The following is a 16,477-nucleotide window of genomic DNA, read 5'->3' on the forward strand; positions in this document are numbered from 1 at the left end:
GCACTTCGGAAGATGAGCAAAGATGCAACTGGTGGGTTGTGGGGTGGTGATAGGGAATAAGGGGGCAGCTGTAAAATGCAGGTTTCGGATTGCAAGACCCTTCCAACAATCTGGGAATGTGCCCTATTTGCCGCTTTGTTGCTGTAGCGGTGGTGTACTTCATTACTTCTATTGTTGCTCTAGTGCATTCTCCCTTGGGTGATACCTCAAAAGGTATCCAAAAAAGCCGTGTCTATCACTAGACAGAAGGGAGCTTGCTTCAGATACCAGCACGGTTCTGTCCAGGGTTAACTCATTAAAATGCTGCGCTAGATTAGCTTACTAGCCCACCTAGACTCAGTTCTGGTCTGAAAATGGCATTAGAGGCCGGTTTGTGGGCTCGTGTGACATTTACCTCAAAGGCAAGGTTAGTATCCCCAAGCATTTCAATCTGTTAATATTTTGTAACCATTCTTAAATTTGTTTACATTCTTTCACAAATGTCTTCTACTGGTTCATGATGCATAATTGTTTGGTTAAGGAGGAATTTGCCTTCCTTTCCCCTACCCCCCTCATTAAGGCAAGTTATATGCATTTTCATTTCAATGGAAGAAACTGGTACAAAGGCGTATATGACAAAAAGGACCAAGAAAAAGTGGGTGAGTGGAAGTCAGCAAAGGGAATATTTTTCTAAAGACCGATAAGGAAAGAAGGCTCTTTGTAAAAAATCTTGTTTCTAGAGCCAGGCCTAGTTGCATACGTGACATTGATCCATGAATTTGTTTTAGTTGTGATGATCCGGAAGTGGAGGATTATGGGAACAAATGGAGCATGAGTGCTATGCTTAGGTATCTGAAACAAGAAGGCAGAGATACAACTGGTGAGTACCAGGGCTTTTTCCTTTTTGACTTCTCTTCTTCGTATAACTGTACTATTATCTCTAACCAGGAGTCATTCTCTCGAATTCTAATAGTGTTGCTGAGATGTCTGATGGGATCATTGTTCTTGGTGTTAATTTTTCCTGCCCTTTACAAGATGGAGAACAACAAGCTTACTTACCATGGCTCCCCAAATCCCTTCTCTTGTTTCTAGTTTGGAAGACAACTTTTTCCTTTAGTTTTTAGGGAATTTATCCTTCTTGAATGTTGAACTGCTCACTAAAATACGGTCAGCTTTTTACATAACAAATTGTCTATCTCCATATTGGCCCTGAGTTCACATTTTCCTAAGGCAATCTCTTTCATTCCTGTTGATGAATTGGAGAATGGACAGTGTCAAGTTTGAGTACACAGGCTTGGAATCAAAATGGACACTGTCGCTGAGCCTTGAGCAGAATGGGAAGCAGTGTGCCAAAAGGCCTATCTCAGTCCACAAAGGGAAGGGTGAGAGGAGGAGAGTGAGAAGCGGGGAAGGCTCCTTTTCCAGTCTGTGTCTGTCTCTTGTCATAGGAGACCACTTGAGTACATCTCCCAGCACCTCCATTCTTGCCTATGTCCCTCTGTTCACAGACATGCCTTCTCCTGGAGCACCCATTTGCAAGACTGCCACACGGAGACTTCTTTGAATGAGCACATGTGCTGTTACAAATTATATTGTGTTCTGGAATCCAGTCCTAATTCATGCATTATAGTGTTTTTTTTTCTTCTGTAGCGTTGATGGCCCATGTAGAAGACCTGATCATTAAGACTGTAATCTCTGCTGAACTAGCTATTGCCACAGCCTGTAAAACTTTTGTTCCTCATCGCAGCAGTTGTTTTGGTAAGGAGACTCAAGAAGCTTAACGTATTTTGTGAAAAGGGGCTTGGGAAGTTGGGATGGGATACTGGGGTAGAGAGGCTTAGTGATTCTACAAGGGTAAAAAGTATGTGGTGGACTTTTCTTTCTTTCTAAACTCACGTAGCGTATGAAGAGGCCGGTGGTGAACTTAGTTGGAGGTCCTCTGAGGACTAACTAGCTTTCGGTGTGGGAAGCAGGCATTGTAACTAAAGTGTGGGTCTCTTTGTCAGAGCGCGATCAGAAAAAGTCTGCAACGGACTGTACAGGAATCCAGCTCTAACAAATATATTCCAGAGCTCTTTGGCAGCCAGACTGGGAACTGTTCCAAGAAGCTCTGGCTGGTACCAGTATGTGCTTTCTCCCATTTTCCAATGGCTCCTCCTTTTTGTTTTAGTCTTCTTTCTGGTGGGTTCCCCACCCCCACCCCTTCTTTCTTCCCTTCCTCTTCCTCCTCCCCTTCTCTTCTCTCCCACCCCTAATTCCCTATTTGCACAGAGAAAGAGTAAGAAGCAGATCACAACTACTGCACCAGGAAGCCTGTTGCTCACTGACCCGCTAGTTGTGACTGTAGCACCGAGGGTGCCTGCCCCCGTTTGCTCTCTGTGTGGATGTGAGTCCTTAGTGATTGTTGGTATGCATGTCTGTGCAGTCACACAGGCTTTCAGCAGGTGGCAGGCTGTGTTAGTAAAACACGGTAGGGTCATTGATGGGGGGATAATTAAAGGAATACAGTAGGAGACAGCGTAACAGAGAAGTAAAGAACATGGGCTGTAGAGCCTGACAGACTTAGTTTGAGACCCATTTGTACCCCTTATTAGTTTTCTGATTTTCAGCAAGTTACTCTAATCCTGTTTCCTCAACAATAAAATGGCAGTAATGATGGTACCTACCTTCTAAGAGTACCTTGAAGGGCAAATGAGATGACGTACGCAAAGCACTATTTGTACTCCATAAAAAAAATTTTTTTAATTATTTTTATAATTAGACATTATATTTCTTGATCTCTTTAATAGATTATCATAACAGCCTGTACTTGAGGGGCACTAAACAAAGGGAAGTGTTGAGACTCTGAATAGAAGATGGTAGATGAACCAGGACCTAAAATTATACAGGCAAAAAAGAGGTTATGATATGTGTATATCTTCTTAAAATGCAAATATGTTCATGTCTTCTAAAACCCTTAAATGGCTCCCTAGGCTTAACTTGTAAATAGAACCTTGATAGGACTTCGGAGCTTCTAAGGATCTGACCCCAGCTGACTTTTCTAGAATTCCATTTCCCCTCCTACACCTTAGAATCCAGTGGTGCCACTGAGGACTCCATGCCTTTGTGCCTCTCTGTAGGTCCTGCAGTCCAGCTAGACTCTGCCCCTGTCTGCCCTACACACTCCTGTTTATGTTCTGAGACTCAGCTTGACGTCTCCTCCAGGAACGCTTGCCTAACAAAGTGCCCTGTTGCGTCTCCTGTCTCCTGCTGTTCCGTACTTGTTCCATTATGTTCTCTTCCTACCGGTAGTCACTGAGCTTATTGTCTTGAATTCTTAGTAGTCGCTGTGTCTCCCCTTCCACTCTCACCCTGTTTCTGCCGAACCAAACCTTTTATCATCTCCGTGGACCTCCCAGCTCTTTTCCTAACCCTTTGCCTTTGCACCTGCTTTATCCCGTGCCTGAAATATCTTTCTCATGTTACTTTACCTAAAAGATAACTGACATCTTTTCAGGATAAAGTCAAGTATCACTTCTTCGGTGACGTTTTCCCTAAGTCTTCCCATCAGAGTTAGGCACCTCGACCCCAGCACTCTGTTCAGTCTCCAGCGACCCCTGCATGTATTTTAGTTCCTGTTTACGTGTCTGTCTCCCCCGCTGGACTGGAGGCTCCTTGAAGACAGCAACAGCGTCTCCCTTGTTTTTGCACCTTCTGTGCATAGCAGCATTTTCTGCTATTGGAGGATGTCTGGGAAATGTTTGTTGAATGAATGATTGGTCTTGCTTTAATTGCCTTTTGGTGGCCTGACGGTAGGCTTCCCAATGGATCTGGTGTGGTAAGGGCCGGGGGCTCTTAGAATTATTGCAGACTTTTTGAGGAGGGGGTGTGGGAAATATGACTCCAACTGCAAAAACCTTATTAGATTAAAAATAAAATTAAACATTTCTTTTCTACATCTACTTGGCTCTTCTGTGAGAGTAAATTTCTAGTAGCTCTTAATGTAAAAATCTCTGTTCTGGAAATCATCACAAGCTCTTCTGAATGTTTCCTTTTCTATTTTATTTCATTACCAGATTGCCTTTTGGAAGCTTAAGAATTTCTTGACCTTAATGGCATTAGAAGTTCTGATGTGAGAGAAGCAGTGACTTTCTCTGACTCAGTGAAATGCCCCCTATGACTGTTTCATCAGCCATGGGTCTCCAGCCCCCTCCCTGCTTGTGTTCAGTTTTAATAAACAGTGCATCTGGAGTTTTTTAAACTGTTGACTATCTTCTTGGCTTTTGTGGTTCTAATTCCACTTCCTGTCAGCCCTGGGATTTTGTGTGCTTCATTAACTTCCCCCCATCAGAAATGATTTTGTATACGTGTGTCTATTTGTGTGAATCTCTTTGCCACCCACTGGTTCCCACCCTCCCCTGGGGTTTAAGTTACAAGGAATAATCTGGGTTTTTTCTTTTGTTTTTCATTTGTTTTAGAGTAAACAGGAATTGAGAGCTTCCCAGAAGAATTTGGCTTGAACAGAGCATTGGTGTTTGAGAGGAAGCTAATAGTCTGGTGATGGGGTTCACTATATTCTTTTGGTTGTTGTTTCTGCCTTTCCACATTATATGGATCTTTGCCAGAAGCATTCCATTAGTATCTAAGTGTTTCTGGCCTATGATTTCTTTCCCACCCTCCCACCTGTAGTGTCCAGCTATGTTTCCAGGTAGGGTCAATATTCCCATTCCTTTGTTTATTTATGTAGTTAACTTTTCTCAGTTCCTGCTGTGTTCAAGGTGTAGATTATGAGTTTGTTCCTCTCAAACCAAATTTTACATGGGATGATATATACAAATACCTGCATTGTATTAATAGCATTTAAATGTAGGCTTAGGAGCCTCACAAACTACCAGAAACTTAGCCATTTGATGCTTTTTAATAGATTTGTACATCCGGAAAGGACCTCAGAGAATAATTAATCCATATAAAGAAATTGAGGCCCTGAGAAATTTAGACCCTTGCCTCAGGTTCTAGAGCTAGTGAGTGGGAGAACTCAGATGAAAGAGACGCGGCTTGGAGAAAGGGGGTCAGAAGATGGGTTTTGGCAATCAAGTCATCTTGGTCATAAGACTCTTGATCAGTAGAATTTTTGATGCCTCTCCCAATAAAACAGACTTTTGACAGTCTAATTTTTACTGCCTTCAGAATTCTGAAAATGTGGTACCGTGTGAAATATATGCTTAAACAGCAACCCTATAAATAGGGTTGCTTAGGAAATTGGCGCTGTGAGATTGCTGGCTATGAGAGCAGCTTTTTTTTTTTGAACAGTTGGAGAAAAACAGCCAGCCAAAAACAGGATGTTAGCTATCCTTTAAAGATGCTGCTGCTGACAGTGGTTTCATCTCTGTGTGTGAGGATGGCTGAAATGACAGGCTATGACCATGGTCTTCTCTAGCCTGAGAGCATATGAGCCAGCTGTCCTGCCACTTGTAGACTTGATCAGACTGGCCTTGTTTAGGTAACACCAGTGACATCTTTGTTCAGGACTAACCGTGCTCAGTATATCGTGTTATGTTGGATGGATGCTGGTTTGGCCTTTTATTGGTATTGTTTAAGACCATTTCACAGGGTAAGCTGACATCCTTAAAGTGGGGGTGTCTGTAAATATTTGTTGGAGGACTGGAAGTAGGCAGCATACATTTTATAATGGAAACCACTTGACCAACAAGAAAAATAATGAAAGTCATCAAACAGTTCACTTCTTTTTTTTTTTTTTTTTTTTTTTTTGCGGTACGTGGGCCTCTCACTGTTGTGGTCTCTCCCGTTGCAGAGCACAGGCCCCGGACATGCAGGCTCAGCGGCCATGGCTCACGGGCCCAGCCACTCCGCGGCATGTGGGATCTTCCCGGACCGGGGCACGAACCCGTGTCCCCTGCATCAGCAGGTGGACTCTCAACCACTGCGCCACCAGGAAAGCCCAAGTTCACTTTTTGAAAATACCGTTTTCTGGCTTATCTCACGCTCCTGTTTAGATGGGAAGTTTACTGTAGAAGGGACTTAGAAGAAAGTACCTACTGTTTGTCAGGCACACTTCATTGGTTATTTCCTTTAGTCCTCTTAAGAGTTTTGTTGGTGTTTATTACTCATGTTTTATAGACAAGGAAAAAAGATTCAGAGAGGTTAAATCATTTGTCCCAGGTCATGCTGTTAATAAATGGCAAAGCCAAGTGTGAGAGCCAGGTCTCTCTGGCTCATTTTCCACCCACATGAAGACAAGTTCTGATGTGTCCAGCCATTTTTGGCGCACTCCGTATCCTGGATTCTCCTTCTGCTCTCCTGTAACTAGATCTCAGGAAAAATGATGTCATCCTTTTTAGCAAATCAGGCCTAAAAAAGGGTATTCTTTCTGCTCTAATCAGCAGTACCTAGTTCTAGATATTCCTCTCAAATCTACCTTTGCATATGGTCGCCAGATACCATACTGATTTATTGGACTAGTTAACAAATTGGCTCTGGGCTTTTTCTTTTATTTAGTTCATTTTCCTGTGGGATTTTGATCTGTTTTTTTTCCAAATTTTCCTTCTGAACCCCAGATAAAGACTTCCTCCTTAGGTTTTCAACTCCAATCCACAGCCAAGGTGAAAAGAATTTCCTTTATACAATAGCATTTGACTGACAGCAAGAACTGGCTAATGTCAGCTCTTTCCAATTTCAGGGATTACAGCTTCAGCTGGGACTTTATTTCTGGGGAGGGTTAGTGGGTTGATTCCAAAACTAGTGGTGTGACATGTTTAGTAGTCTCTTAGGACTTGGATGCATTGTTATTTCCCTATCAAATCTTTTTTTCCTCCCTTTCTAGAGCATCTTTTATTAAGTTTTTCCTTAATATGTCTTAATATGTAAAAATCGTAATGAGAATTTCTCTTATTTTCTTTATGATTGGTGGCTTTATTATGAGTATTAAGTCTTGCAGTTAGGGTCATTTTGGGGAAGTAGCTGCAAATTATTTTGTCTTTCTCAAAAATTGTAGTGTTTTACATTAAAAAATTTTTTTAATTAAAAAATTTATTTTCTTCTTCTCTTTTTTTTTTTTCTATCAGTATTTTCTTGATTGCTTCCTATGTGCTTCGTATAATGCAGACTGTTTGCTATAGAGCAGTGCATGAGACATGGCCCCTGCCCTCAGGTAGTGGGAAGAACCAGACATGAAATGACACAGGACAGTACAAGTAGCAGAGTGACTCAGGTACTCTTGGAATACACCAGGAGTTACCAGCTATGCCTAGAGGAGCCAGGGAAGGCCATTCCTAGCAGAGGGAATATGACATGCAAACTACAGTGTCATGACAGGATGTGGCATGTTCTGAAATGGAAAGTTCAGCGTGACTAGATGTAGCCTGAGTTGGATGAAGTGATGAGTGATAAGGTTATGGAAGTAGTTTGGGGACCGATTGTAAAGGACTGGCACGTTTAAATTTATCCTGCAGACAATAGACAGCCACCAGAGTTGTTTGAGCAGTAGAACAACAGGATTATTATTTTTCCTTTAACTTTTATCATGACTTGACCCAAAGCTTGGTGTGACAGAATTATAACACAGGGAATACTGTACAACGTTATTAGAAGTGACTAATTTAAAATCCTCCAGGAACCAACCTGACATCAGCATCTGTTGCTGGGCCAATTCACTGCCTGTCTCTCTATCTGACTGTTAGGTGTGTGTCTTAGAAAGGTAATTCTTATGGCCACGTGGAGAATGGACTACAGTGGGGAGAGACTAGTGCTAGGGAAATGATTTGGTGGCAGGAGGTACCCAGTGATAATATACACTTAGTCATGTGACCCAGCGCTCCCACTCATAGGTATTTACCCAAGAAAAATGAAACCATACGTTCACACAAACACCTTTACACGAATGTTCATAGCAGTTTTATTCATAATCGCCTAACATTGGAAGCAGCCCAAATGTCTATCAGCTGTTGAACAGATAAGCAAATTGTGGTCCATAAAATGGAATACTACTGAGCAGTAAAAGGAATGAATTACACTACTGATATGTGTGACGACATAGATAAATCTCAAACGCACAATGCTAAGTGAAAGAAGCCACTCTCCGAAGGCTACATACCGTGTGATTCCATTGATTTGACTTTCTGGAAAGGGCAAAAATCAGATCAGTGATTGCTGTGGATGGGGAGTGAGGATTGACTGCAGAGTGACAAAGGGAATATTTGTGATAGAATTGTTCTGCATATTGACTGTGATGGCAGTTAAATAACTATACATTTGTCAAAACTCATCAAACTTTATAATTTAGAAGGGTAAACTTTATGTAAATTATACCTCAGTAAAACTATCTTAAAACAAAAGATAATGATAGATGGATGAACCTAAAAAACATGCTAAATGAGAGAAGCCAGACTCAAAAGAGTGTATGCTTCCATTTATATGAAACTCTAGAATAGGCAAAAATGATCTATGGGATAAGAAATAAGAATAATAGTTGTCTGGGGGTGTGGCGACAGGGAGCAGGGTATTGGCCAGGAAGGGGCACGAGGGATCTTCCTGGGGTGATGGAAATGTTCTGTGTGTGTTGATATGAGTGTGGGTTACATGGATGTATCAAGACTTATCAAATAGTACACTTAAGGTCTGTCCATTTCATTAAATATATAAATTTTACCTCAAAAGGGAATATAGAAGAAGGGCTGGATTAAAGAGAAACAAAGAGAGAAAGAGATCTGGTAACGTGATGGATTTGGGAGATGGTAAAAAGAGTGTTTCTAGCTTTGGAGACTAGCGCTTGGGGTTTTCGAAGATGAAGAATAATGGGAAGCCAAACAGGTTTTGGGAGAAGATAACGAGCTGTGTTTTGTTGAGTGTTAAGTACCTGTGGGATATCCTAGTGAAGATGTCTGCAAGGCATTTGGGATTATGGATTTGGTGTCCAGGAGACACTTGACTAAAGATACAGATTTGAATGTCATCATCATAATGTTAATTGCAGCCATGAGCATACATGAGATCACCCGAGAAGAGAAGTAACACTGAGAAGGAAAGAGACCTGAGGATGCTACCCTGAGCAAGCCTACCAGTGACTAGCTGGGCAGAAGAGAAGGAATGAAAGAAGGAGAGAAAGGAGGAGGACAATCAGAAGAGAGCAGTGTCCTGGAACCAAGGGAGAGGAAAGTTCCAATAAGTAAGGGTTGTCTACGGTTTCAGATACTTGGGCTTAAAGCAGCAAGGTGGTCTTTGGGGATCACAGGGAGAATAGTCAATTATTAAAGAGTGGCAGCAGAAGCAACTTTTTATGGGCCAGGGAGTCAGTAGGCGTTAAGAAAGTTAGATTGCTTTTTCAAGATGCTGCTTGAGGGCTTCCCTGGTGGTGCAGTGGTTAAGAATCCGCCTACCAGTGCAGGGGACATAGGTTCGAGCCCTGGTCCAGGAGGATCCCACATGCCGCGGAGCAACTAAGTCCGTGCGCCACAGCAACTGAGCCTGCTCTCTAAAACCCGCGAGCCACAGCTACTGAAGTCTGTGCACCTAGAGCCCATGCTCCACAACGGGAGAGGCCACCACAATGAGAAGCCCGCGCACACCACAGCGAAGAGTAGCCCCTGCTCAACGCAACTAGAGAAAGCCCGCAGTGCAGCGACGAAGACCCAACGCAGCCAAAAATAAAATAAATTAAAAAAAAAAAAGACGCTGCTTGAAAGAAATAGGGGGGTAAGGGTGCTAATGTAAAATACGAGGTGGAGTCAGGCTTCTTACCATTCACTAGTCACATTTTCAAGCTTGTTTTGATTTGGCTGGGGGCTGAAGGAAATATACCTCACCAAGGAAAATTTTCTTGAGGAAACATTGTTGAATAAGGTGGTAGCAACAGTCCTTTAAAAATACTTGCTTTTCTGTCACGATGAAGACAATGCAGAGGAACAAAGAAAGTAGCTCTCAGAACTGGAAAAGCCTAGCTTGCCTACACCTTTTAATGACAGGAACCCTGGTGTATCTCATCCTGGATACTGAATTTTTGAAATTGTAGACACTGCTGCTAAAACACACAACGTTAAAAGGTGAGGAAATTTAAGATTCTCAGTACAATCTATTGATCCTTTTTACCGTTTAAAATCTTTAATGTCCTCAGAAAAGACCAATCATAAGTTAAAAGGGCCATTACAAGGACTGTAGTAGCCTGCCAAGGACCCAAATGCTTTTGATTAAGCTGAGTTGATTGCTGTAAGAGATAAACCTGATACAAATGCTCTCTTTTTCACCCCAATCCTCTCCCCCAGTTCCTGCCTCTCAGGTGAGCTGGGCTTTGCGCTGTGTTGCAGTATACCCCACCCTCAAGTGATGGTCGATCCAAGCCTGGTGCATGTACAGACGTTAGTTAGATTTAAAGCTGATTTTGAGATCGTTTAGCCCTGGTGGGATTTATTCACCTGAGTGAAAATTAAGTTGCACCGTAAAGGGTGTTTTCTCTCTTTGGGTTGTTTTTTTGTTTTTGTTTTTTCCTTTCCCCTTACTTTCCACATTATAGGTTCTCAGCCTTTCAGCTTAGATTCTTGGAATCTGCCTCTTAACTGGGGAGACAGTAAAGTAAATGTGTCGGTTGCTTATTGTGAGGTGTTTAAATAATGGGTCTTACTGATTGTTTTTCTGATTTCAATTTGTGTTCATTTGTGGCTGATTCTGTAAATCTGATCAATATGTGCACCAGTCATTATTCTCACCCCATTCCTTATGCTATTATTATTATTATTAATATTACCACTTTATGAAATAATTGAATTCTGTGCTTCAGCTTTTAAAAACTGAAGAGAATGTTATTTTTCTTGAATCAGACCCATTATACTTTCTCTGCTTGTGTAATTTTAACATGGATTTGTAGTTTTTGTAATTAGGTTTTTCCTTTTAAATGCGTTTACTAGTGCTGTATCATAGAAAGGGGGGAGTATACCATGGGATGACTGAAGATCAGGTAAAGAGAATGTACCAGCTATAAAGGCTATGAATGTGCTACCAAAAATAAGATAGGTAAAGGAGCTTTCTTTTCTTTACACCTTTAAAGTATAGATAGTATATGATTTTTGTGTGGTTACATGAAGGTGAATCCTATCTCAGACTCTCTTATAGTTTGTGATTATTTTTGCAAATTAAATGGAATCCTAAATAAGCACTATGGAAACCAACTCCTTCATGCAGACTTTACCTGAGAGAGAATTTGAATATGAATGTCTACCTGAATCTATATTGCCTAAATAGGAATTCTGGATATGGGTTAGCTGAGCATCTGGAGATTGACAAATGGTGATTAATAAAGAGAATAGGGGAAGCCAGAGGGAGCTAATAAAGTATCAGAGAGAGAGATGATTCCCCCATGCTCCACAGTGAATAAAAGGTGGTGTGGTGAGGAGGATCCAGGTCTCTAGATTCCCATTACACCAGACTTCATGTTCTAGAAGAGAATCTTTGGCACCATCTTTTTAGAAGCCTACATTTGTTCTATGTTTTTGAGAGGATTGAGAAATGGGAAAATCCTTCTTGAAGTAAAGAAATGTGTTTCAAAGTGAATTTCTGGAAAATACCTGGTTGTGTTCCATGGCTGTGAGCTGTGTGGCTTGTGACCTCTGGTCGAACTATAAGGAAGCTAGTCTTTTCTCTTGGGAAGAAGGTGTGTGCAAACAGTTTATCTGAGGGACACAGAGTGGGATGTTTGGGAACAAGTGGGGCTTCTGAAAGTCTGATGTCTTTGATGTATGTATACTAAGGAGGGCTGTGGAGAGGGCCTCATTTTTTTTCTTCTTCTTTAATATTTATTTATTTGGCTGTTTCGGGATCTTTGTTGCAGCCTGCAGGATCTTTCGCTGCAGTACGTGGGCTTCTCTGTAGTTGTTGCACGCGGGCTCCAGAGCACGCAGGCTCAGCAGTTGCAACACGCGGGCTTAGTTGCCCTGCAGCCTGTGGGATCTTAGTTCCCCAGCCAGGGATCAAACCTGTGTCCTCTGCTTTGGAAGGCGGATTCTTAACCACTGGACCGTCAGGGAAGTCCCCAAGAGGGCCTCATTAATAATAACAGTGAGGGACTTCACTAGTGGCTCAGTGGTTAAGAATCCGCCTGCCAATGCAGGGGACACGGGTTTGATCCCTGGTCCGGGAAAATCCCACATGCCATGGAGCACCTAAGCCTGTGTGCCACAACTTCCGAGCCTGCTCTTTAGAGCCTGCTAGCTACAACTGCTGAGCCCGTGTGCCACAACTACTGAAGCCCACACTCTCTAGAGCCCACACGCTGCAGCTAATGAGCCCATGTGCTGCACCTACTGAAGCCCACGTGCTCTAGGGCCCACGTACTGCAACTACAGAGCCCACCTACTGCAATTACTGAAGCCCACGTGCCTAGAGCCCGTGCTGCACAACAAGAGAAGCCACCGCAGTGAGAAGCCCATGCACCTCAAGGAAGAGTAGACGCTGCTCACTGCAACTAGAGAAAGCCCGCATGCAGCAACGAAGACCCAATGCAGCCAAAAAATATATAATAATAATAATAATAATGAGAGTAAAGTTTGCCAGCTGAGGTTCCAAAGTTAGCCTCTCATCCCTGCATTCTGGGAGAAGAGCCTGCTAATGGTTCTGGCTTTGGTCTTTGTAACATTTGGGGACTTAGGGGACAAGAATCAGTAAAGAATCCAGAAGCCATGGAAATTTGATCTCTGGCTTCCTCCATTATGGCTCGTCACAGTCTTGCTTGGCTGCCACTGGCTCCCTCCTTTCTCTTCTGTCTTTCTGTGTTGGGCCAGTGTATTTTATTTTCTATCTTCAAAGAGGAATTGAAACCACAGAGGGGAAAGAATAAATATGTTTTATGCTTGGATGTCTTCTTGACCTAGGTTGCAAAAGTAAGGTCTTGGTTTAAGAAAGTGTAATGGGAAGATCCTAGAGAGGTGCCTTCTGTAGATGTTCCTGTTTTCAGAGTGTGGTGGGGGAAGTAGTGGGGGAGAACAATCTAGAACAAGCCCAAAGCAGCATTGATATTGGATGCACTTGTTGCATTCCTTTTCCTAACAATTTTTTTTTTTTACCCTTCTAGGCAGCAGCAGAATCATGCTGGTTAACTTCTAGAGTCAGGTCACTTTCTGTGTAGAGCTCAGGAATGTCAATAGAATGGATGATAGAAACTGGAGTTTTATAGCATTATTTTCTTATTATCTCTAGAACTTGATTTCTCTTGGACTTGAAAGTTCTCTGCTTCTATTGCCTCTTGATACTTAGCAAATCTCTAGGGCTTGATGGGAGTTGATTGGATTGAACCTTCCAGATCTTTGTTTGGTTGTGACATGGAAAATGACCTTGTGTATTGTGTTATGTTGTACTTCTAGAACTCTATGGCTTTGACGTGCTCATAGATTCTACTCTGAAGCCATGGTTGTTGGAAGTGAATCTCTCTCCCTCTTTGGCCTGGTAAGTAGTCTATTCCATTAACTAGAAAAAGACAAACCTTCAATAAGCAGCTCTAAAACACTTTTTTTTTTTTTTGGTCATTTCTCTTGGCGCTAGATTTTTTTCCCCATGGTTATTAGATTGAGATGACTAGAATTTCTGAATTTGGGGGATTTGTGGTATATTGTCAGAGTCCATATTGCAACCATGGACCCCTATCTTACTAGTCAATTTGCAGTCTCTGTTTACTGTCTTATTGGGCTTCTAAGGGATGTGTCTTTCATTTTTATCCCCAGTGTGCTCCCTCTCGCACTCTCTTTTTTTAAGCTTTGTAGGTGTTCTGCTAAGGGTAAAGAAATACATGAGATATTGCATTTCCTTCGCCACCAAAAGTTTATACATACTCTAATCCACATATACCATAAAGTTATAGAGCTGGGCCTAGGGTAGTGTAGATAATATCTGGTCCTTTTATCCTGTCCACGTCCTGGTGTTATCCATCCAAGGTTAAAGCCTAAAGACTTCAAACAATCTTTAAAAAAAATTATTTTAACCTATCTGTTGTTTAGAAGAAGGAGAGAAACTTATTTTTCAATACCAGAGAAGATTCTGCTTCTACCTGTGGCTACAGCCAGAGTTTCTGTTAGCTTTATGCTTCTCTAAACAGCTAGAAAACCCAAGAGATTTATGACAGAGACCACCCAGCTGCTGCATTTTTAACAATGAGAAATTTTGGGAAAATGCCAAGTAATCAAATAAAGACAGACTGACTACTTTGTAGGGTGGGAGTTTGGCTTACCCCCAGTAGTAAGGTGTAGAGATGGATAATACAGATGCTTCAGATGTTGTGCTACACTTGGGTTAAGTCAACGTTTTGCAGATTTCCCGGCAATGTACATTATACAATGTTAGAGAGCCCCAGGATAAGGCATTGGGTCCAGCAGCCAGAGGAATCTGGTTTCTGGAGGAACACCTCAACTCCAAAGCCAGCATGGCATCACTGCCATAGGGATGCCCCCCGCTTTCGGACCATGTTGTTTCTGTTTCCATGTGGGTTCCTGCTGTATCATCTGGTGATATTTTGGTATAACTTGTTTTTTGCCTTCATTTGTAAGCCTGCAAGCTTAAGAAGATCGATTTAGAATGGAAAATGAAGCCTTAAAAAAAGTACAGAGATAGCCCAAGTTTCTTCCCTTGCATGTGAATGTGATTTGACTATCATAGCAGTAAAAAAAAAAAAATTGAATGATGGGCACACTCATAAAAGAGCATATTAAAAATCTGATCATCTCACACCAGTCAGAATGGCCATCATCAAGAAATCTAGAAACAATAAATGCTGGAGAGGGTGTGGAGAAAAGGGAACACTCTTGCACTGCTGGTGGGAATGTGAATTGGTACAGCCACTATGGAGAACAGTATGGAGGTTCCTTCAAAAACTACAAATAGAACTACCATATGACCCAGCAATCCCACTACTAGGCATATACCCTGAGAAAACCATAATTCAAAAAGAGCCACGTACCAAAATGTTCATTGCAGCTCTATTTACAACAGCCAGGACATGGAAGCAACTGAAGTGTCCATCAACAGATGAATGGATAAAGAAGATGTGGCACATATATACAATGGAATATTACTCAGCCATAAAAAGGAACAAAACTGAGTTATTTGTAGTGAGGTGGATGGACCTAGAGTCTGTCATACAGAGTGAAGTTAGTCAGAAAGAGAAAGACAAATACCGTATGCTAACACATATATACGGAATTAAAAAAAAAAAATGTCATGAAGAACATAGGGGTAAGACAGGAATAAAGACACAGACCTACTAGAGAATGGACTTGAGGATATGGGGAGGGGGAAGGGTAAGCTGTGACAAAGTGAAAGAGCGGCATGGACATATATACACTACCAAACGTAAGGTAGATAGCTAGTGGGAAGCAGCCGCAGAGCACAGGGAGATCAGCTCGGTGCTTTGTGACCGCCTGGAGGGGTGGGATGGGGAGGGTGGGAGGGAGGGAGATGCATGAGGGAAGGGATGTGGGAACAGATGTATATGTATGACTGATTCACTTTGTTATAAAGCAGAAACTAATTAAAAAAATTAATAAATAAACTTAAAAAAAAAAAAAAAATCTGAACCTCTCAAATCCACAGTGATAGTGAAGCAGTGTTATGACCTGTGCAAAGTTTGAATTGCACAATACCTTCTGGAATAAAAAGATTGCATGTCAGGGGATAAGCGCCTTAGAGCTGGGCCTGCCTTGCAGAGGATGAGTTTGATGCCAGGCTTTTATTTCTAGAATTTTTGCCCAGATGTTTTTTTTTCCCCCATGGATTTGATGTGCTTTATGTGTATCTCCTCATTGACATTTGGTAGCTTTGCTGTATTAAGGCCTGTTAGGGGCAGCTATTCTGTTAACCTATAAAATTATTGATTGCTCTTTTCTTTCTTTGTTCTGTTAGTGATGCACCTCTGGACCTAAAGATTAAAGCCAGTATGATTTCAGATATGTTCACTGTTGTAGGTGAGTAGTAGTGTTTTCTGAAAACTCATATAAAACTTAAGCAGTGCATCCATTTTGTCAGGTTCTGTAGGTGTTGCCAACTGGCAGTTTCTCAGCCATGCTAAATGTTTTGTACTAAAAAATTATATTTTCAGGGAAGTGTTTATGTGTTTCTATTCCCCCTGGCTCCATCCTGCCCTGAGGCTGAACCACAACTAGGGCTGAGACCTAATTCCTGGGGCACAGGAATTAGGAGCTGAGGAGGAGAATTAAGCAAAGATCTGGAGATAATATATTTTTCTCTGAGCTGAGATAGTGAAACCCACTGAAGAGGCTTTGTTACGAAGGAGACTGGCTGTGTTTCTGCTAGGCAGTCTCTACTAGTGTCAGCACTCTTCTGTAGTGGTTATAACTGAAGCAGCCAAGGAAGAAATCCCTTTCTGAGTAGATAAGCCAAAAATTTGAGATGGAGATGGGCAGCTAGGTGGGTATGTTTTGGGTTTGGGGTTGTTGTTGTTTTAAGTACTCTAAAAAGACATGATAAAATACACTTGAAATGAACTAACACTTGGTGTACCAGCAAATGCTGT

At 41.9% G+C, this 16,477-nt stretch overlaps 1 protein-coding gene across 8 annotated transcripts in view; it reads left to right on the forward strand.

Annotated features, from left to right (window-relative positions):
* Window positions 1-16,477, forward strand: part of TTLL5 (tubulin tyrosine ligase like 5) — a 310,875-nt gene that overhangs the window by 58,083 nt on the left and 236,315 nt on the right. For all 8 annotated transcript variants that reach the window (XM_081229115.1, XM_081229114.1, XM_081229113.1 and 5 more), the window contains exons 11-14: window positions 768-859; window positions 1,630-1,737; window positions 13,320-13,401; window positions 15,847-15,908. In XM_081229115.1, the coding sequence (XP_081085241.1) occupies window positions 768-859; window positions 1,630-1,737; window positions 13,320-13,401; window positions 15,847-15,908 (344 nt within the window). The remainder of the gene's footprint in view (window positions 1-767; window positions 860-1,629; window positions 1,738-13,319; window positions 13,402-15,846; window positions 15,909-16,477) is intronic.

The sequence above is a fragment of the Mesoplodon bidens genome (assembly GCF_964165515.1).
Source record: "Mesoplodon bidens genome assembly, chromosome: 3".
Taxonomy (NCBI): domain Eukaryota; kingdom Metazoa; phylum Chordata; class Mammalia; order Artiodactyla; family Ziphiidae; genus Mesoplodon; species Mesoplodon bidens.